Below are 20,158 nucleotides of genomic sequence, written 5' to 3'. Positions count from 1 at the left end.
GTTTGTATGGTCAGAAAACTCAGGTGACATGTATAAAGGGTAGCAGATCTTCTCACAAAGTATGAATGCATAATTATGCTGGCTGCCCTCACTGTCTCAGACAAGACCTTCTACAGATATGCACCTACGGAACCATGCACAAATACTGCTGTACCTTAATCATGTCACATTTCTGCTGTGCTGCTATGCCATCCAGTGCCACTGTACTGCTTCCATGTGTCCATAGAATAACTATGCAAATCCTTGGAATAGAAACATATATAGATCCATGAAACACCTGTCATTCTGTCACACTACTGCCAGTCTAACATCATGCACCTAAGATACACAAAGTTTGCTGCGTAGTCATGACACATGACAGCACACGTTAGATTGTGGACAAGATCATGTTTTTAAATTCAGGGTTATTGACATTGTTTTCCCCTCCCCAAGAGGTGGTGATATAAATAACTTCTTAGAAATTAAAGAATATGAGTGGATTTTAAGGTTTGCTGGTGACCGTTCTCCTGGCTTGAACAGTATGCTGAGCCTTAAACCAATTTTGGTTAAGCTCAGTAGATTGAATTTATAATTATGTATATTGTTTCTACAATATGAATTTTATAATATGAATTTTATGTGTAACTTTGATTATTAATCATATTAGCAATTAAATTATTTTTGTTATGTACTATAGAATCATTGCTATCTGTGTTGTTTTAACTTAGCACACAGTACTTGTCATGGCCCACAACACCTGCAATGGCATAACAATACTGCACTGCACAACTACATTGAATGAATTATAGTCATCCTGTGCATTGGACACATATTTGCATGTCCCTGCATCAATGGCATGGATGGCAGGAACGTGGCACAAGCATCATGCCATGCACGTGGTGTGGTGTGGGGGTATCAGAGGCCTAGGCTGTACCATACAGTTGGCAGCATGTGTGTGTGAGTCAGGAAGGGCTGCTGGTTAGATGGGCTGTGGAGAGGTTCCATGTGTGTCTGTTGGTGACCTGCATGTGACAGTGATGTTTGTGGGCATGCGTGTACACAGTCAAGCCCAGTGCTAGCCCTACACATGTGTATGTTGGACAGCTGTGGACTATACATGGCTGAGTGGACAGATCACTGTCTCTGGTCATGAATGCAGGAACTTGCTCTGTTAGGAATGGCACTGGCGCCACCACCCCCAAGGTTGGATGTGGTGCTAGGACCAGGTAGTGACTGCTGTCTGCTGGGCCCATGTTCCCCACAGGACCATCCAGGATTTTTTGCCCATGGCCTGCCATGTCATGGTGTTGGCAGCATACTTCCCTCTGTAGTGCTGTAGGTACTGCCACTATGAAAACATGAGCTCGCACAGATATGTGGTCTCTCAGCAAATGGTGTTGCTGACCTACATCTATGTGCCCAATGCCCTACCCCAGTCAGATGTTCCTGCACAGACAATGTGCAGACACTGTCTTGGCCCACCATCTGTCCACTACATCAGTGAAATTATTCATGGCATCACTAATGCGGTGGAGGCAGTCCCAGATGTTGGACTGTGCTGCATCCATGACTGTGAGCATCTATCTGGTGTTGTGTTCGGTACATGACTGTGCCTCCCTGATGGCCCAAACCATGTGGCAAGTGACCCATGATGTAACACCTGTGACAGGAGGTGGATGGACAGCAGTCCTCCTTTGAGCACCCCGTCAGTCTGCCTGTGTTTGACCTCACCAGCTGTCTGGCTATGGCCAATGTCTACATAGTTGTCACACTGTCCTGTTCAAAGTCGCCACCATGTGACTGTCCAATATCTGTGGCTTCTGGGGACTTGGAATGTGTGGGCATACTGACTGTGTGTGGGGACAATGGGGACAGAAGATGAATGTCAACCTATGGGACAGATTCAATGCCCAACAACCCCACCTGTGCCTCACTATGGCCACCATCATCATCGGAGCCCGAGGGGACACTGACATCAGGTTGTGAAGGGGACAGACTCCAATCCCCCAGTTCACCTGTGAGGAGGAAACAAAAGCAGTACATTATTACCTGCAGTGTAATATATGGTAACCCACACAAACTCATACAGATGAGGAACAACAACTGCATTACCAGTCACACATCCTATCATCAGTGATCTCATGCACAACACAGAAAAACACAACATACACAGACAAGATAAGTCCTTTCTAACATGTACTTCAGCAACATCAAGTGAATGTTGCCAATGCACTACACCTGTGGGTTACACAATATGAGAGTGTATGTGATAGAACTACACATAATACCCAGTACACCTTTCCTGTGAATGATATGCCTGCTGTAGTATCACTGCCACTGTCTGTATGTACCATCTTTCTATAGTCAGTGCCAGGCATCCTGGAGTTATTGCCTCTTCCTCGTGATTATAACTGCAAATGTGTTAGTGTTTGTACAAATACACGGTGTTGATTATCCATTGTATGCAGTGTAGCCAACTACTCCAGTATGGAACATACACCTATTCCACTCTGGCTAAGCATAACAGTTGTGCCTTGGGCTAAATGGCAGTCCTTAACATTCATATGGTATATATAAGTTATAAAACATTGGTGTCACACTTACTGGGTACAGGACCACAGACTCCAGCCACACCTGATGTACCTATGAAAATGTGAGGGAGATGGATTGTCAGCAATACCAAATGTTGCACTGTTAGTGGGTAATATGTGCATATATCCACATGTACAGTAGCTAATGTGATACTACATACATTGTTGAAATTCTGAGTATGTGTGCAAAACTGTGCATTAAAACAACCCTCCCAATACAGATAGCCCTGACAGCCTGCCACAATGACTGATACAGTGTTACACTAGTGAACAAAGTAAGCTTACCTGGACTCTCCTCTGATGTGGACGCTGTGGCACCCACCTCTAAGATGTATGGGGTGATGGATCCTGGGGAGCTGGTGGTTGATTCTAGGTTTGCCAGGAATTTCTCTGTGGCTGTTAGTGGTTGTTCTGTTGCAGACCCTCCACCAGTGGCAGCACGATCCCTGGCCACAGCAGCTGCCCTTTGACATGTGGCATTGATCATATCTGTGGCCCTATGTTGGACCTGCTTGTAGGTCCTGTCCTGATGTCCACTTTGGTTATCCACCCTGACAAGGTCACTCCACAGTGCTGCATGCTGGTCAGAATGTTGGCAACTCCTTGAAAGCAGAATGTGATGATGCAGTCTGAGGCCATCCAGGATAGCAGCATTCTCAGCAGCTGTGAATGGGGTACCTCCTTCTATACATTGCTCCTGTAAGACAACAAGATGGGAACACATTACAGGACCAGATACATGGACATCCACTATGTACAGACCCTGGACAACCAATACAACCTGCAGTATTGACCGCTCCCTCACTCGTCATACCCCACAGTCTATCAGCACACTACATGTGTAGCTATCACCATGACAGTAGCAATACTGGGTATGTTCCTATGTGTCATGGCAGATTATGCTGTATGTCGCTACACCCATCAATAATGTCTGTTGTGTTGTGTCCCTATGGGCAAGCTCCCACTACTATGTCATATAGCTATTGTCAGACAAATAGCTGTGTGATATTGCAACAACTACATGGGGACAGTCCAGCAACAGCAGTGTGCCACAACAACAGACAGCAATGCCAACCTGCTGTAGTATATGTTCCCTGTAGGTATCCCACCTCCTCACTACACAGATGTTTGTGGACTGTGTTTCTTTTGGAACAAACTTGTGGATGTCTGACAAATGGTTGACCATTCATTGATGATTGTTGACAGACAATAGGGAATCTGGCTGTCACATGCCAGACCCATCAGAAAACATGTATGCCACAGGAATATCTGTTAGTGTATTCATATGTTTACATTGTATGTCCAGTATGTATCGCCTGTCACTGATATTGGGCCTGTCTCTCCCCATTACTTTTGGCTATAACCAAATCCCTGCTGTAGGGGGTTGACGGGTATGTTAGCCATAGCTCTCAACCAATGAGGGACGAATATCAACAAAATAGTGAACCTGCCAGGGTAAATCAGGGACAGTCAGGGACACTTGTACAATGTCAGCACTATTTATGTGTGGGATTGACAGACTGAGAGGTTGTGATTTATAGTACATCATTTGAGGTTACAGGAGTGTACACCCTTACGTAGTGTCACTATGTCTAACACAGATTCCAGTAGCTTTCCTACAATAGCCAACTGCTGTAGGAGGGAGTAGCAGGGGCAGAGCTGGGATTTGACTCAAAGCAGAGACAGTTGAGAGGCACGCCTGTAGTTGTTGGACAGCAGAGTATCACCAACATGTCATTACCATAAATGTATGAAAGGCCTACTGTTGTAGTCCCTTTTCTTCATGCCTCCATCCTGCCATCTGCATCCCATTATATGGGGACATCTATCGCATACGTATTAGAGTGAAGTACTGCTTTTTTAACCGTTCCTCTGCAAATAGCTTGAAAATCCATTATCTCTAGGAGAAAAACAATATAGAGACATGTTCCCTATAGCAGTTGCTTGCCTTTTGTACGTAATACTCATTACCTGGTAATTGTCTGTGCACGACTCTGTGGCTCAGACTTGCTAACTGCGTCCAAAACAGCTGAGTTGCACTTTCATTAGCCAATGACATGGCACCACAGTGCAATATTTAAGAACTTCATTTAGGCCTAGGCCCCTTTCTTAGTCTTTCAGATGGATGTTAGTGAGATGTGAAGACTACAGCATCACAGATGGTGGGTACAAATACTGTGCACTGTTTTAATGTGTAAGGTATGTCCACAATTTATAAAAAAAAAAAACAACCATGGAGCAGAAAAGTGCAGGAAAAAAGCTGTTTAACATTTCTTAATTAAGCACACACACTGGTACCATGGCTTTTTACCTTCAACAGATAATAAACATTACCAACAGCCATCCTTTTATACAAATACAAACCCCTAATTAACCAATTAATCTATTAAGAGTTTTAAAGTACAAAGCAATACTTTTTTACAATAGTTTTATAATTCCTCTCAAGTAAATGCAATTTAAAATTTTTGATTTGGTTTACAAATTGTTTCTATCATGTCCAAAGTTTTGCCTGATATGATTGGCCAATGTCCCATGACATTGTGATTATCTGGCAGTTCAGTGTTAAACATTGTGGGTTGAAGTCAGTAAGGAGAGAGAGAGACATGTGAGTGTCACATGTCATACCCATCAGAATATGCATATTAATGCAGTAGCTGCTATCCTATCAGCTCACTATCTTTGCAGGGACAGACTGTTATACGTGTCTCTATCGCTGGACTCTTGCTCCCACTTATGTATGGTTTTGTCTGGATCCCTTATTCTGTGGGATTGTGAGGTATGGTAGGTCTGTAGCAGCTAACTTAACATACAGCTGCATATGCTACATTCTGCAGCTGCTGCAGCCTAGGACACATAGGGGGGAGTGTGAACACTTTGGAGGACATCAAGCTGTATGTTTAACTGTGGTAGCAGTGTCAGCCCTGTCATTACATCAGAGCCAGGGTAGGGGCAACCTTTACAGTCCAATTTAGGCATGTGCATAAGGTATATCTGTTATGCAACAGTGCCAATAACAGAGTAGTAGACGATATATAGTTAGGCTATACAAATATGTGGAGTGTGTCCCTACCTGCAGGCCTGTGACGTGCAAAACTGGGTAGGAGATAATTCAGTAGCAGTAACCTATGGGGATTAGAAGTGCAAGACTCAGTCATTACGCAGTTGTCACCCTCCACACCCCTCCAAGGTTCCTACAAAGCTCTGAACAAAACTTCTCTGAATCTACATGCCTGACACAACAATAGAACAAATCCTGTACAGTTAATCCCCATCTAAGTCCTGGGACAAACTCCACTTAGACATTAGAAATATTGCTCACCCTCTTACATTCAAATCAGCTACTAATGACTATCTAAACAGGATATGTATCTGCCACTGTAACTACTCCCCTTAAAGGATCAACCATACTCCACACCTCAATCACACCTATCTCCCTCTCTCTCATCTATGTCACTAATATTCTACATCTAATAGGTTACCCCTTTATCTACAGCATCAGTACTGCACATCTTTTCTGACATACGTGAGTTATTTTCCAATAGGACTACACAGCTTGTTTTTATTGATGTAATATGTATATACCCTCTAATTAGTCAAATGTACTTTCAGTATGTATATTAACTTTATTTTTGTTGTACATTTTGTTGCACTTCTTGTAGTAAGTTTTGTTTGCAATTGTAAATGTGGAGCTTTTCTCCCCAGGCTTCTACTATAAAAGGGTTTGTCTCAGTAAGACTAACTTGGTCAACAAATGCCATAAATAATTACTTGCTGTCTTCATAATAATGTAATTGACATGTGAGACACTGGATTTGAACCCAGGACTGTGTGTGGCAAAATAATCTATATATCACAGGTTTAATAGATTGAGTTACTAAGTCAGTGCTGGAGCAGGTGTAGTTGCCAGATATATATGCAGACATACATACTGTGACACATGTATGCATCCATCAGTATGTGCATGGCTGTCAAAGTCAGTTGTTCTGCAGGAGGGTCCCAGTTGAACATATGTACTGAGCCACGGATGCCTTAGTAGGTGTGTTACAAGATGTTGCAGGCACATGGGGACATTTACCTGCTATCACTGGCCCCACATTCTGCCATACCTCTCAACCTCTTAGTGCAAGAAATCTGGACAAAGCCAGACAGAATGGGGAGACAAAGGCCCAAACATAAGGATATCATTTAAATATTGTTCCCTTAAATTTAGAAAGTTGCTAGAATACAAGTGTCTGCATTACTACATATTTTCTGAAAGATATAATGTGATAAACTCAACTGTTTGTCTTTATTTAGTAACTGCAATCCTCTCTAAAACTAAAATTAGAATCTTGCTACAACAGAATTGCCAAATTTGCTTCTAACTGTCATCATTCAACCCATCATTGTATAACCTTGAGAGATCTCCATTGGCTCGAATTCCCACATTACCTACTTCACCTTCAACTAACGCTCACAGACTAATTTATAAACCACAAGACTGGCCTGCATTCAGCTCCTTATTCTTCCCTTATGCTCCTACTAGGTCAAAACCTACAAGTTCACAAACCTAATCTACTAGCAGGTAAACTCCTATACTCCTGGACTATTGCCAGACTTTGGAATAATCTTCTCTCCTCTGTCTGCTCTGAACAACATCCCATCAAATTCAAAACTGCCATCCATAAATAACTTCTCTCCAACTGGATCTGCAACCTGTTTTCTTGCCCTTTAACAACACTGGGCAATATTTAAAAGTGTGGTGCATTGCTTAGCACCACACAAACCAGTGCAGCTCAGCTAAGCAGTGCTTAAACTGGTAAGGCACAAACCAGCTAAGCACAGCCATGTGGTGCTAAGCAGTGCTAAAAGGTATCTTATTTAAGCAGTGCTTGGCACAGATTAGCAGGTCTTAGTAGAGCTTTGTTGAGTGGAGCAGATCAGGATTTAAAAATAATTGGCATAATTTGTATTTGGAAAATAAATGCTTAATAACTATTCTGGGTATACAAACCCTGCACCTACTGCGGATAATGCTGTAACTCTACCATTTTGGCTATGTGGATAAATGGAATACTTCTATACTTTTACATATACCACTAAGCTACATTTAAGCACTGCTGAGCACATCTCTGCACCACACAAACCCACTCAGCTATGCTTAAACTTGACCTTTTCATTCATAATTAAATACATCCAGTTTCTATTTTTAGATGTCTGGCATGTGTCAGTTGCTCTGGTCTGCAGTGTGGAGAGAAAACCTGCTTTTTAGATATAAAAAAATATTAAATTATACTGATATAATGTGGTCAGACAGTGCAGGGAGTTTGTTACCTGCGGACACAGTTAGCACCACATTCCGTACACTGACTCAATAACCATGTTCCGTGGCTATTCCTCGGTAATGAGCCATGATTAATATGCATGGTATGCTGCCAAGAGGGAACCATGTACAGAGACACAGTAACAGTCTGCGTAGGCTCTACACAGTGTCTACACAGATTTTTATTAAATCCTGGGGGTAAACTTTGGGTACAAATGGTCTCAATGTACACTAAACTTTTTCATGCAGTATACACATACATACACATAATGTTGAAGGGTCAGAATGTATATTTTACCTGCTTCTCCCTTGGGTCATGATTTTTCTGTCTGTGCCACAGCTGCAGTTATTTCTGTGCTGTAGTTTATATTTAGCATGCTCTTATTAGTATAATTAGTTTTGCTGGTGTTGGCATTTGGACTGTATCTGCAAAGAGATGCGGACTGTGTGGAACTCTGTTTTAATTTTAATATCAGTGTGGTTTCTTTAAATTGATAAAGCTGGCATGTGTTATGTTGTCTTTGGTTATGTATCATATGACAGTTAAATGATTAACTCTGAAACTCTGTTAAACTTTCAATAAAACTTCCAACTAGCCTATTTTTTTTTGCAATTGCATTAAATGGCCCTTTTGACATGGCAGTAAACAACTGTGGTGTTTTTTTTTTTGTGGAATCATAGCCACTGTGTATAGGATATTAGTTCAGTTCAGTTTATTTCAAAATGTTCTGATGCATTATTTGCTGTTACCACACATCATGTTAAAATCAAATAAATCACATTACAATAAACATTACATTCACTAATCCTATAAACCCTAAAACCCAGGATATTAGTTATCTCATTCTTTTCATAGGTTCATAGGTTCATACTAGGCTATCTGCCCTAGGGCATTTATAAGCCTAGCCAGAGTGTGTTTGGCTTTCGCCACCCATTTTAAATTAATTTTGCTATGCCCTTTTTCGAGGTTAGTATACTGTGCCTCTGTCTAACGGTGACACAGAAGTGATACTCGGGGTAAATCTATGATCTCCCATCCACTCATCAAGACTCCTCTTGAAGAGAGTCAATGAGGGACTCTGCCTAACCTGGACTGGGATTTTATTCCAGAGTGAAGGCAGCCTCTGGGTTATGAATCTGTCCCTCCAGCATGTCCTATTTATTTCAGTGCTGAGGTTCAAGTCTCTCGAGCATGTAGCTCGATGGGATTTGGATTTTTTGAGGTGCAGCATGTCCCTTAATTCCGGGTTGGACATGGCCTTATACATCAGGCACAGGTCACCTCTGAGCAGGCGGTATGCCACTGAGTAGAGCTGGAGTTTCTTTAACCGGGCAGCATATGGCATCTGTTTGAGCCCTTTGATCCTCTTGGTGAGGTACTTTTGGGGTCTTTCCAGTTGCTGCAGGTGTTTGGTAAGGTACATCCCAAAAGGGCATTGTACTCGATTATGGGCCTGATGAGGGATGAGTAAAGAGGCACGATGACCTCCCTAATCTAGATGTGAATCCCTTCATGATTAGGTGGGCTGTATAAAATGTTTTTCTAACCACTTTGGCCAAGTGGTTGTCAAATGAGAGATTGCTATCAACTTGGGTCCCCAGGTCCCTAATTACTTCTTCTGTACTTAATGGATTACCACCTATGTGGTAATTTGTGGGAACTTTGTTTTTGCCAAAGGGATAACTATACACTTTTTGGTGTTTAGCTTGAGGCCATGGCTCTGGCACCAGTTGTCTGTTTCTATGAGGCCCTTTTGGAGGATGCTTGTGTCGGCTGGAGAGTTGATTATGGTGCCCAGTTTGCAGTCATCTGCGAACTTGGTCAGCCACAGTCCTTCCGTGTTGGCCTGTACCTCCGAGAAATATATACCAAACAAGAGAGGTCCCAGGACTGAGCCTTGTGGGACGCCACTTGCAACTGGTTTGGAGTCTGACATGGCTCCAGCAATTCTAACCATGTGGGTTCTGTCCTTGAGCCAGTTTGCAACCCATCTAGTGACATAGGGGTTTATATTTAAGCTGGTGAGCTTATCTATAATGCCCGAGTGGGGTATTGTATCGAAAGCTTTGCGAGGTCCAGATAGGCTGTGTGGACCACCTTCCCTTCGTCAATGGCCTTGGTGACTGTTTCAAAGAAGTCAACCAGGTTTGAGAGGCAGGATCTGCCTTAACAAAGCCGAACTGGGTAGGATCCAGTGTCTGTAGGTCCCCAATATCTTTATTTATGAGGTCCATGATGATCCTTTCCATAGCTTTGCAGACCAAGCTAGTCAGGCTTATGGGGCGATAGTTTCCAGGGTCCGTTGAGGCACCACCTTTGTGGAGAGGGACCACTGTTGCTGTACGCCACTCTTTGGGTACATATCCTGTAGTAAGGCTGAGATTGAACAGTAGTTTTATGTTTGGGTTTAGCTCTTCTTGGAGTTCATGTAGGACACAGCCTGGGACACCGTCTGGTCCCATTGATGCTGTGTTTTTGCTTTGGAGAGGCGGCTCTTACCTGAGCATCTGAGATGTCAGGGGGGCAGCACTCTGCTGGGATAGATATTTGCCCTTTTGGTGGGGAGAGGAGGAGAAGTTTGCGCTGAACCTGTCAGCTAGGATGTTGGCAATGTCTGTGGGTTCGGTGTATTTTTCGTCATTTTGGACTAATTCTGAGCATATCTGGGAATTCCCACCCAGGTTCCTAACATAACTAAAGAAAGCCTTGTGATTATCCTTAGTGTCCTGTGCAATTTTTCTCTCAAAGCTGGCCTTTGACAATTTTATGAGTGCCCTTAGTTTTTTGCTAATACTGATCAGAGATGCCCTCCCTTTTTGGGATTTTGCTCTATCATGTAGTAGCTTCCTCCTTCTATTGTATAGTTTGTTTATGGCTGGGGTCCACCAGACAGGACGTCTGCCTTTGGAGGATTGGGTCTTGGTTTTATTTGGGATTGCATGATCCATGCATTCCTGAAGGTGTTCATAGAATGCATTTATAAAGGATTCTGTGGTCTAGGCCATATTTTCCACAGGCCCGGGGGCTTTGAAGGATTCCACCTCGGTTTTGTGGAGTGTGAAATTTGCTTTAGAGAAGTTTTTCACTGTGGTTTTCTGGGCAGGGGGTGGGGTCGGGATGTGAATATCCAGTGAGATCAGTTTATGGTCTGATCTTACCAGTGAGGGATACACTTCTGGTCTGGAGCATAGAGTCCCCATGTTGGTGATGATCAGGTCCAGTATGTTTTCCCCTCTTGTGGGAATGGTAACTCCCATTTGCCATAGTATTTCATTTCTGTGGCCTTTACAAATGTCTAACTGCTTCTCTCCACCAAATGGAGTGTATATGCAGTAATGTTACATCTTACATCAGAAAAGTAGTGTGACTACTACTACAAACTATTAATTCTTCCAAAGTATCCATAGAATAATTTCACTGTCCTAGTAAAATTTACCTTTTATAATAAGATTGCAAAAAATAAATGTAAGACATCAGTTATTAATATAAGTAACTTGATCATAGGAGGTTACTAGGCTAATGGCCCTGGGTCCCATCCAAGTCTAGCCAAGAGTTTATCCCCAAAAAGAAACCTCAGTCAGGACCTGTCACCCCTATCACTGAAGGACACAGGTGGAACCCCTGGGGCAAATTTGTGGATTCCCATCCACTCATCAAGGTTGCACTTGAAGAGGGTCAGCGAGGTGCTCTGTTTGATGTGTATGGGAAGTTCCAGATATGGGGTAGCCTCTAGGAGACAAACCTGTCTCAAGCAGGTTTTGCTGATGTTGCATATTAGATTTAGGCCTTTTGAGCAGGTAGTCCATGAGGAGTTAGACTTATGGATATGAAGCATCTCTAGTAGAACAGGGTCCAAGATTGCCTTGTACGCGAGACACAGATCACCCCTCAGCAATCTGTATGATACCAAGTAGAGTGATAGCGATTTGAGCCCTGTCTGCATAGGACAGGTGTTAGAGGTCATGGATTCTCTATGTGAGATATTTCAGTGGCGTTTCTAGTTGTTGCAGATGTTTAGAGAGGTACATCCCAAACAGGGCATTATACTCCAGTATTGGTCTAATGAGGGAGGAGTATAGATAGGTAATAACATCCTTTTATTCTGGATGCAATCCCTTTACTTATGAGATGGACCAAGTAAAATGCTTTACTGACCATTGCAGCTACATGATGGCTGAATGTGAGGTTATCAACCTGATTGCAGAGATCTCTCACCACAGGTTTGTGTTTTTGCCTATTGGTATGATTATACATTTTCTTGCATTTAGCTTGAAGCCATGATTTTGACACCAGTCATTAGTTGCCGTGAGACCCTCTTGCAGTATGTTAACATCATTTGGATGATTTCATTTAGGAATGTTTACTGATCCAGGTATCAGTCTGCTGAACAAACAAAAGCGTTTAACAATGTAACCCTGAAGGGAGGATTTGTTTGGAGGTTTTAACTGGTTCCCTGATTAATGAGGTAACAGTTGAAATATATACTGCTAGAAAACATATAACAGCTATGTGTGATATTTAATTATTTATCTATGTATTTATTTGAGTTTGTTAACCAGGGTGGAACTCTGATCACAACTGACCAGTTTCAGTCTCAGCGTGGGATCTTTACAAAAGAACAACATGCAAAACAACACACTGGAGCTCAACACAAGTATAATAATAAATGTATTCAATCATATTGTAACACCCCTCCACTGGCACAGTAATCAAGGAGCCTCAATTCTCTCCACTAGCATCAGCGAGGGGCATCCACATTGGGAGGATAACAAGTACACACACAGTAAAGTACAATTTCCCTTAAGAGCGCACATAGATCACATTCAGTTTGGGGTGATTTCTCCCTTTCTCTCCAGATCTCCAATAAGACTCCCCACTGGCACAGCTATAGGGTTCAGATCTCAGCCAAGTGGTCAAGCCACAACCTCCAGCACATTCTCTGTCTAACTGGTGCTTCGTGTCTCTGGCAAGTAGCTGACACACACATTTTGAGATATGATTTATATACAAACACACAGACGCTCCTGGGGAGGGCTGGCACAGGTTGACTAGCTATGCCCCCTTCTGTCCAGACTATAATGTAGAAATCACTGCTACCAACCACTATGTATCAGCTACTAATAAGGCCCTTCCCAAAGGGTGGCCAATTCTACTGTGCAATGTTATTATTATCCAAATAGTAAGTGTGACAAACAGCCAGGCTATTGGAGTGGCTTATACAGTATCAACAAATACATGCAAGTACTCTAAGAGCTTAAATTATCTCTACATAAAACAGCCACAGTTAAAAGGTTTAAACATATAATAAATAATAAAAACACAAGACAATACTCATTGATTCAACACAGTGACAATAGAGTTCAGAAATCACAGGAAATACTTTAAAACAACATTGTAGGACGGTCTGACATAACTATATTAAACTGCTAGACTAATATTACTGTATTCCTACCTATCTCTGAGAGAAATACTAAGATCTGGATCTTACAGAGCAAATCAAGTGCTGGTGAGCTGATGTGTTCAGGTTCAGACACAAATACAAAATTCCATTCTTACTTTTGAGAGAGCCCTTAAATTGATAATACACATTACTGCTGAGTCATTTTAGATTACATCATTCTTGACACTTTTCTGATTTAGCTCCCAGGCTAACAGAGACTTAAAATTTAACATTTCTTTTTGATCTGCACCTGCCAGGAAGCCACAGCAATAAAAGACACTTTACATGTTAAACCTAGTAATTATCTCTAGAAATAATTTCCAGCAGCATACATCCTGTATCCAAGTTTGAGATCACACACAGTTGTAAAATCCTTTACTTATCAGCTTTCTTCCAGCAGGGTGCACTGTGGTTACATTTTTGAAGCTCAGAACATAACATAGTGTTCTTACAATTGTCAACTAACCCTGTGGATCATATTAATATTTACAAGGACATAGAATTATTTACAAAATTTTATCTAGCTAGGCTGGCAGCCTTCTCACATATACAAAGCCTTCAGGAATTCTCCCTTTCTCAATGTAAAAACATATAATAGCAACAAAGTATCCCTTAAAAATAATTTGAATCAGTCACATGATAAAACCATCACTGAGAAAGTAGAATCAATAAATACTAACTAGAAAGAACTTAAGACACAGCATGATGTAAATATAAAAACAGATGAAAATGTTACATAAAAACTTCACAATATATAATATAATATATGCAGTGTTACAGCTTCTGCTGCTTTTTTCTTAAAACAGATTTAATGCTAGTAGCTAGATTTAAACCAGGTGGATTATCGGCATGAGACATAAAATCTATTTCATTTCAACAACTTTGGTAAGATTCTTATGGTCACTATCCCTCTTTCTCATTCCTAATATCTGAATGTTCTTAAATCTAAAACTATGCTCAGACCCCTACTCCTTGACATGTTTAGCAAGCGAATTAGTAGCAATTCCTCTATATATAGCTGGCAAATGTTCAAATATCCCATTTTTGAGTTTTCTATTAAACCTCCCTACATAGAAACTTAAACATGCTGTGCAAGTACCCAAATAAACACTATTTTTGGAATTGCGATTTATATAGCATTAAAAATTAAATATTCTCTTGCTATTTCGATGCACAAATGTTGTTGAATTCAGAATAAATTTACAAGAACAATTCTGACAAAGGAAATTTCCCATTTTTCCTACTATGCACACATTTGTGCTTAGGACTGATTTCCCTATAACAAAGGTTTTGTTTTAGATTTTCATAATTCTTGAATGAAGAGTCTGGCAAGTTACTTTCAACTTTATAGATTTCTCACTGAGCATAAAGAAGATGCAAATTGTCCCTAATTATTTTATTTATTCCATCAGTTTTAATATTATATTGAGTTATGTATCTAACTTGATTATTATTATTATTATTATTATTATTAATAATATTATTATGATTATTATTACTATTATCATTGTTATTATTAGTGCCCAGGGACTGACTTTCAGAATGTATAAAATATAGTTTAACCTTAGTTTGTCTTTCAGGAATAACATGTTGAAAAGTATTAGTTAGCAGTAATTCATCATGTTGCCTAACTCAAAACACATTCATCATTTTGATTATTTGCTCATTACAAGTCTGACTATTAGTATTTAAATTACTTAATCTCAAAAACTGACTCTTAACTATTCCTTTGAAAATATGCTGAGGGTGCATAATGTGTCTGTGTATGAACCTATTTGATTGCACCTCCTTTCTATATATACTTGTAGACAGTTCATTACTATGTTTCGCTACTTTAATATCTAGGAAATTAATAGCAACATCAGAGTAGGTGAGTTAAAATTTAAAAAAAAATCTTTAGTATTATTTTAAATAGTTTACAAATGCTTCCAAAGGGAATGCATCTTCACCCCATAGTAAAAATATGTCATCCACAAACACTTATAGAACAAGTTAGATTTGTATCTCACCGATAGACCAAAAATATCTGTTCTATCTATAGCTATATTAGTATAGATATTGGCTACTGAAGTGCCCAGCACTAAACCTGAAATCTGATAATAAATGTCATCTTCAAACAAAAATACGTTGCTACCTAAAACCAAATCCAACAGAAAACAAAGGGTCTCAATCTTTCTTGTATGAAAATCACTGTTTTCACATAAAAATTCTCTAACAGCTCGTATGCTGTAATAATTAGGTATAACAGTAAAAAGAGAACTTATATCTAAAGTTACTAAAATATAATCAGATAATCAATTTGCTTCATATCACACATAAAGCTTCTGTAGAAAATCAGCTGTATCACAAATAAAACTATCAATTTTAGTAGAAAAGGAGATCAACATGTTATCTAAATACAGCACAATGGGCTTGGTGATCCATCCCCTACTTGAAACAATAGGTCTCATATTTGGTCTTGTTTTTATGTATTTTTGGGTAGTCCATATAGAATAGGCATAACAGGGCAGGCTACACAAAAATATGTATACAATTCGCATCAAATGTCATTCTGTACCTGTAATTCATGCACATAAGCTGTTCACTTTAAAAATAATATCACGCAGTTTTTTTCATATCAATAATTTTAAAAACGTTTTCATCATTTAAAAATTCATACATTCTATCAGTGTAATCAGTTCTGTTCATGATAATTGCACCACCCTTATTGGCCTGCTTTATTACTATATCAGTATTATTCTGCAGTGCTTTAAGAGAATCATACTCTACCTTAAATAAGTTATACCTTTTATGTCTGTCATTACAATCATATCAGTGATGAATTCCTTTCTCACATATATTTTGAAAAGCAGTAATCACAGGTGTACTGATTGGAATAAAGGTACTAGATCTCTTACATACCTGGGTTTGAATATTATCATTTTTAAATAATAGACTTAATTCCAAATTCCTGGGAAATAACTTAAATTCAGTTAGAGCATCAGCAACCTCTGAGTCACAAGTAGTAGGGATAATCTCAAGTCCATTATTTAATATTATGTCCGACTGACTTGTATTTACAGTTGAGAGGCTTGAAACAGTCATTCCGTTATTCATCTCACATAGCTGGGCCGACTGCGAGTTTGGGGAGCCTCTTGCCTTTGTTCTGACCCTTTTATTGTGGCACTTTAGAAAAGAACAAAGTGCAGTATAAAAATCACACAATAGGTTAGAGACAGAGTGATACAGTACACCTGTTGGAAGAATTATATCAACATAAGCATATGCAATATTTAGAAGACCAATGACAGACCTTTATAGATCAGGAAAGCAACATACATATATAAAATAGATAGATATAGACATGTGTTGATCTCTCTCTCTCCCTCTATAAATATATATATATATATATATATATATATATATATATATATATATGTATGTAAAAAACAAGTGGAAAAAGATCGTAGAAACAAAACCACTAATCCAATAAAATGATCGTGGCAGCACACAGGTTGCAAGTCCATAAAACATTTATTGTATAAATTCCACAAGCGCTTTCACCCTAACTCAGTTGTAGGGCTTTTTCAAGTGTAAAAAGCCCTACAACTGAGTTAGGGTGAAAGCGCTTGTGGAATTTATACAATAAATGCTTTATGGACTTGCAACCTGTGTGCTGACACGATCGTTTTATTGGATATATATATATATATATATATATATATATATATATATATATATATATATATATATATATATATATATATATATATATATATATATGTGTGTGTGTGTGTATATATCTTTATCTATAACTATGTTTAAGTATATGTATCTATAGTTATAAACACATGCACATGCATACACACCCATACACACACCACACACACATACACACACACGCGCGCATGCACACACACACATGTGCACACACACACATGCATACATACATGCTCATGCACACACACACACACACACACACACACACACACACACACACACACACACACACACACACACACGTGGAAACAATCATGTTTAAATGATGACATTGCTGCATCAGGAAGTAGATTGAAATGGTTATTCCATTAACTAATTATTTAATCAAAGTCCATTTAGTTGCAATGAACTGACTGATCATATTTGAATTCAAAATAAGTTATAACCTGGATTTCTTGTGATTGTACAGAGAAGAGCAGATGTGCTTTGCAGTTTTTCCATTAGTAACTATTACTATTGTCAGAAACACTATGTAACTCACTGGTGCACGTGTTACCACTGTAAACAAATTTAAACAAATTAAGAAATAGCACTGAAGGCATTTCTTTCCTAAATAATAACAATGAAAGTGTTAACTGCATTCCACGCACAGAACTGCTAAAATGTAGGAGGTGTTACAACACATAAGAAAAAAGATTGGAAAGAATTTGAAAGTGATAAAATGGTTGATAATGAAGACAGAAAACATGACAGAAAAAGATTAACTGACAGGACTGCTTGGTAGGCACCCAGATGGAAAATGCACAAGTGAGAATGGGGAGGGAGAGAGGGAGAGATGTGTCTGAGGTTAAACTGATAAAATTGTTTAATGGTGAAATATTGAAAGGAATTGAGCAGCTTGCAGGTTATATAACAGTAGCTAATGTGTAAGAGATGAGGTAGTAGAAGTTCTAAACTTGTATGCAGTTGCTTTCAGATGTTGCAAATAAAAAAATATAATTATGTACTCACCATAATGTTCCACATGTGTTGACCATTTTTTTCCTCACGTATGGGTTCTCATTTAATCCCTCGGATCCAACTCAGCCATTGCAATAGCTCATGGCAACCAAAAAGCTCTTGAGCTCCCCATCCTACCCACAATGCCTGTTTCCCAATCACCTCAAATCTTGTTTGCTGATAAAAATAGAAAAAATAATAAAATAGAAAAACACCTTGGTGAAGTGTAAGACCATTCCTGGTGTTCAAGATTATCCAATTTTCAAATTTAGGTAAACTCTCTCATCTAAAACAAAGGTAGGAACAGGGGGATGGCAGGTGGGTTATTGAGAAAAAATGAAAATGGACAACACAGATGGAACATTACGACGAGTACTTAACTATTTTATCTGATGTTGTCAATTTTCATTTTATCCTCACATACGGGACAGACTCACCAGTTACCTTTTTCCTGGGTGGTCTTATGGAAGGATATTCTTCAGAACCATTGAACCAAAGGAGGCCCTACCCCTAGAAACCAAATCCAATTTGTAATGAGTAATAAAGGTATGATGGGTAGCCCATGGACCTAGTGGAATGAGCTCAAACTGTTTTCAACAGCTCTAAACCTTGTCTCTTGTAAATAAAATAGATGCAGTCTGAAAACCATTTGGCTAGAGTAACCATGGTCACTGGAAGGCCCAATCTAGTCTCTAAAAAGGAGACCAATAATTGCCTTTTTTCTTATGTCCTTTGTTCTATGAAAGTAAACACATTATTGTCTATGAACATCTAGCAAATGCAACAAATATTCACCTTTATTGGTAAAAGTTTGGGAAGAAAACTGTCTAGTTAATTATATTCTCTGAAACTATCTTTGGTAAAAATGATGGGTTAGCACATACAATAATCCTGTTTTTATGAAAAGTCAAGTATGATGGTTGGGAATGATAAAGCCTGAATCTGAGATGTTCTTCTTGCAGATGTGATGGCTACCAAGAATATGGTTTTCCAAGAGAAATTTGAGTTGACAGGTAGCTGCTGATTCAAAAGGAGGCTGTATATTTTTGTAACACTAAATTTAAGTTCCAATGTGATAAAATATCTTTACAAGGGGGCTTAAGTAAGAGAGTTTCTCTCAAGAAGGCTTTGCACAGCTTATGTGAAATGAGGCAGGAATCATCAAATCCAATGTGGAAATTAGAAATTGCAGCTAGCTGCACTTGTATTGTAGAGTACACTGCACCCTCCTTAAACAGCTGTCCTAAAAACTCCAGATTAGTGTGGATAGGAGCAGAAAAGGGTTCTATATCATTTTGTTGAGTCCAATGTATGAATCTCTTCCATTTACTGTTATGCAACTTTCACGTAGATGACTTTTGGCAGGATAGTAGGATTTGACACACTGGTGAAGAGAGCATAGGATGTCTGGCTATCAATGGAACTGGATTTACCAAGCTGTCAGCTTAAGACTGTGAATGTTCAAACAACCCAATCCTGTTGGGTGCAAGAAAAGGTCTAGAATTAGATCCAGAATCCATGGTTTCTTCCATAGGTGAGGCCAAAGAATAGGAAAATAGATGTGATGAGGCCAATAAAGGGCAATGAGGATCACTTCTCTCTTCAACTTGTTTGCTTTCTGAAGAAATCTGTGGATTACTGGGGTTGGGAAAAGGCATATAATAGAATGGGAGACCAATCATGAGTGAGATAATCCTTCGAGGACTTCTCTCTTGGGAGAATCAGGGCAAAGTATTTGCTGCATTTGTTTTCTGAGGGGATGCAAAAAGATTGCAGCAAGGCTGACCCCACTTGTGAAATATGTCTTCTACCACTTTCTGATTGAAGGACCAATTGTGAGGCTTAATAATGCATCTGCTCAACTTGTCTGCTATCATGTTCACCTTTCCTGTAATGTGCATTGCTACCAGAAAATGTTTGGAGGAGATCACCCACTGCTACACTCTGAGTGTCTTTTTATATAATGGGTATGATCTGGTTCTCCCTTGTTTGTCAATGTACAGACAACAGACATGGTGTCTGATTAAATCACAATTGTCCCTAGAGGAAGTGCATTCTGAAAGGCTTGCAACACCATTACCATCGCTCTCATCTCTAGGACTTTTATGTGTGACTTGGCCTCTTGTGTAGACCATGTGCCTTGGACT

At 39.6% G+C, this 20,158-nt stretch overlaps 1 protein-coding gene across 1 annotated transcript in view; it reads right to left on the bottom strand.

The window, feature by feature from the left end:
- Positions 1–20,158, bottom strand: part of LOC122790665 (hyaluronan mediated motility receptor-like) — a 761,750-nt gene that overhangs the window by 640,653 nt on the left and 100,939 nt on the right. Inside the window, exon 3 of the mRNA XM_044058189.1 lies at positions 16,215–16,478. Coding sequence (XP_043914124.1) covers positions 16,215–16,478 — 264 coding nt within the window. The remainder of the gene's footprint in view (positions 1–16,214; positions 16,479–20,158) is intronic.

The sequence above is a fragment of the Protopterus annectens genome, chromosome 16.part0, assembly GCF_019279795.1.
Source record: "Protopterus annectens isolate FY-2018-M chromosome 16.part0, PAN1.0, whole genome shotgun sequence".
Classification (NCBI taxonomy): Eukaryota; Metazoa; Chordata; order Ceratodontiformes; family Protopteridae; genus Protopterus; species Protopterus annectens.
Note: the sequence above shows the minus strand (reverse complement) of the source record. Positions and strands in the feature narration are given on the sequence as shown.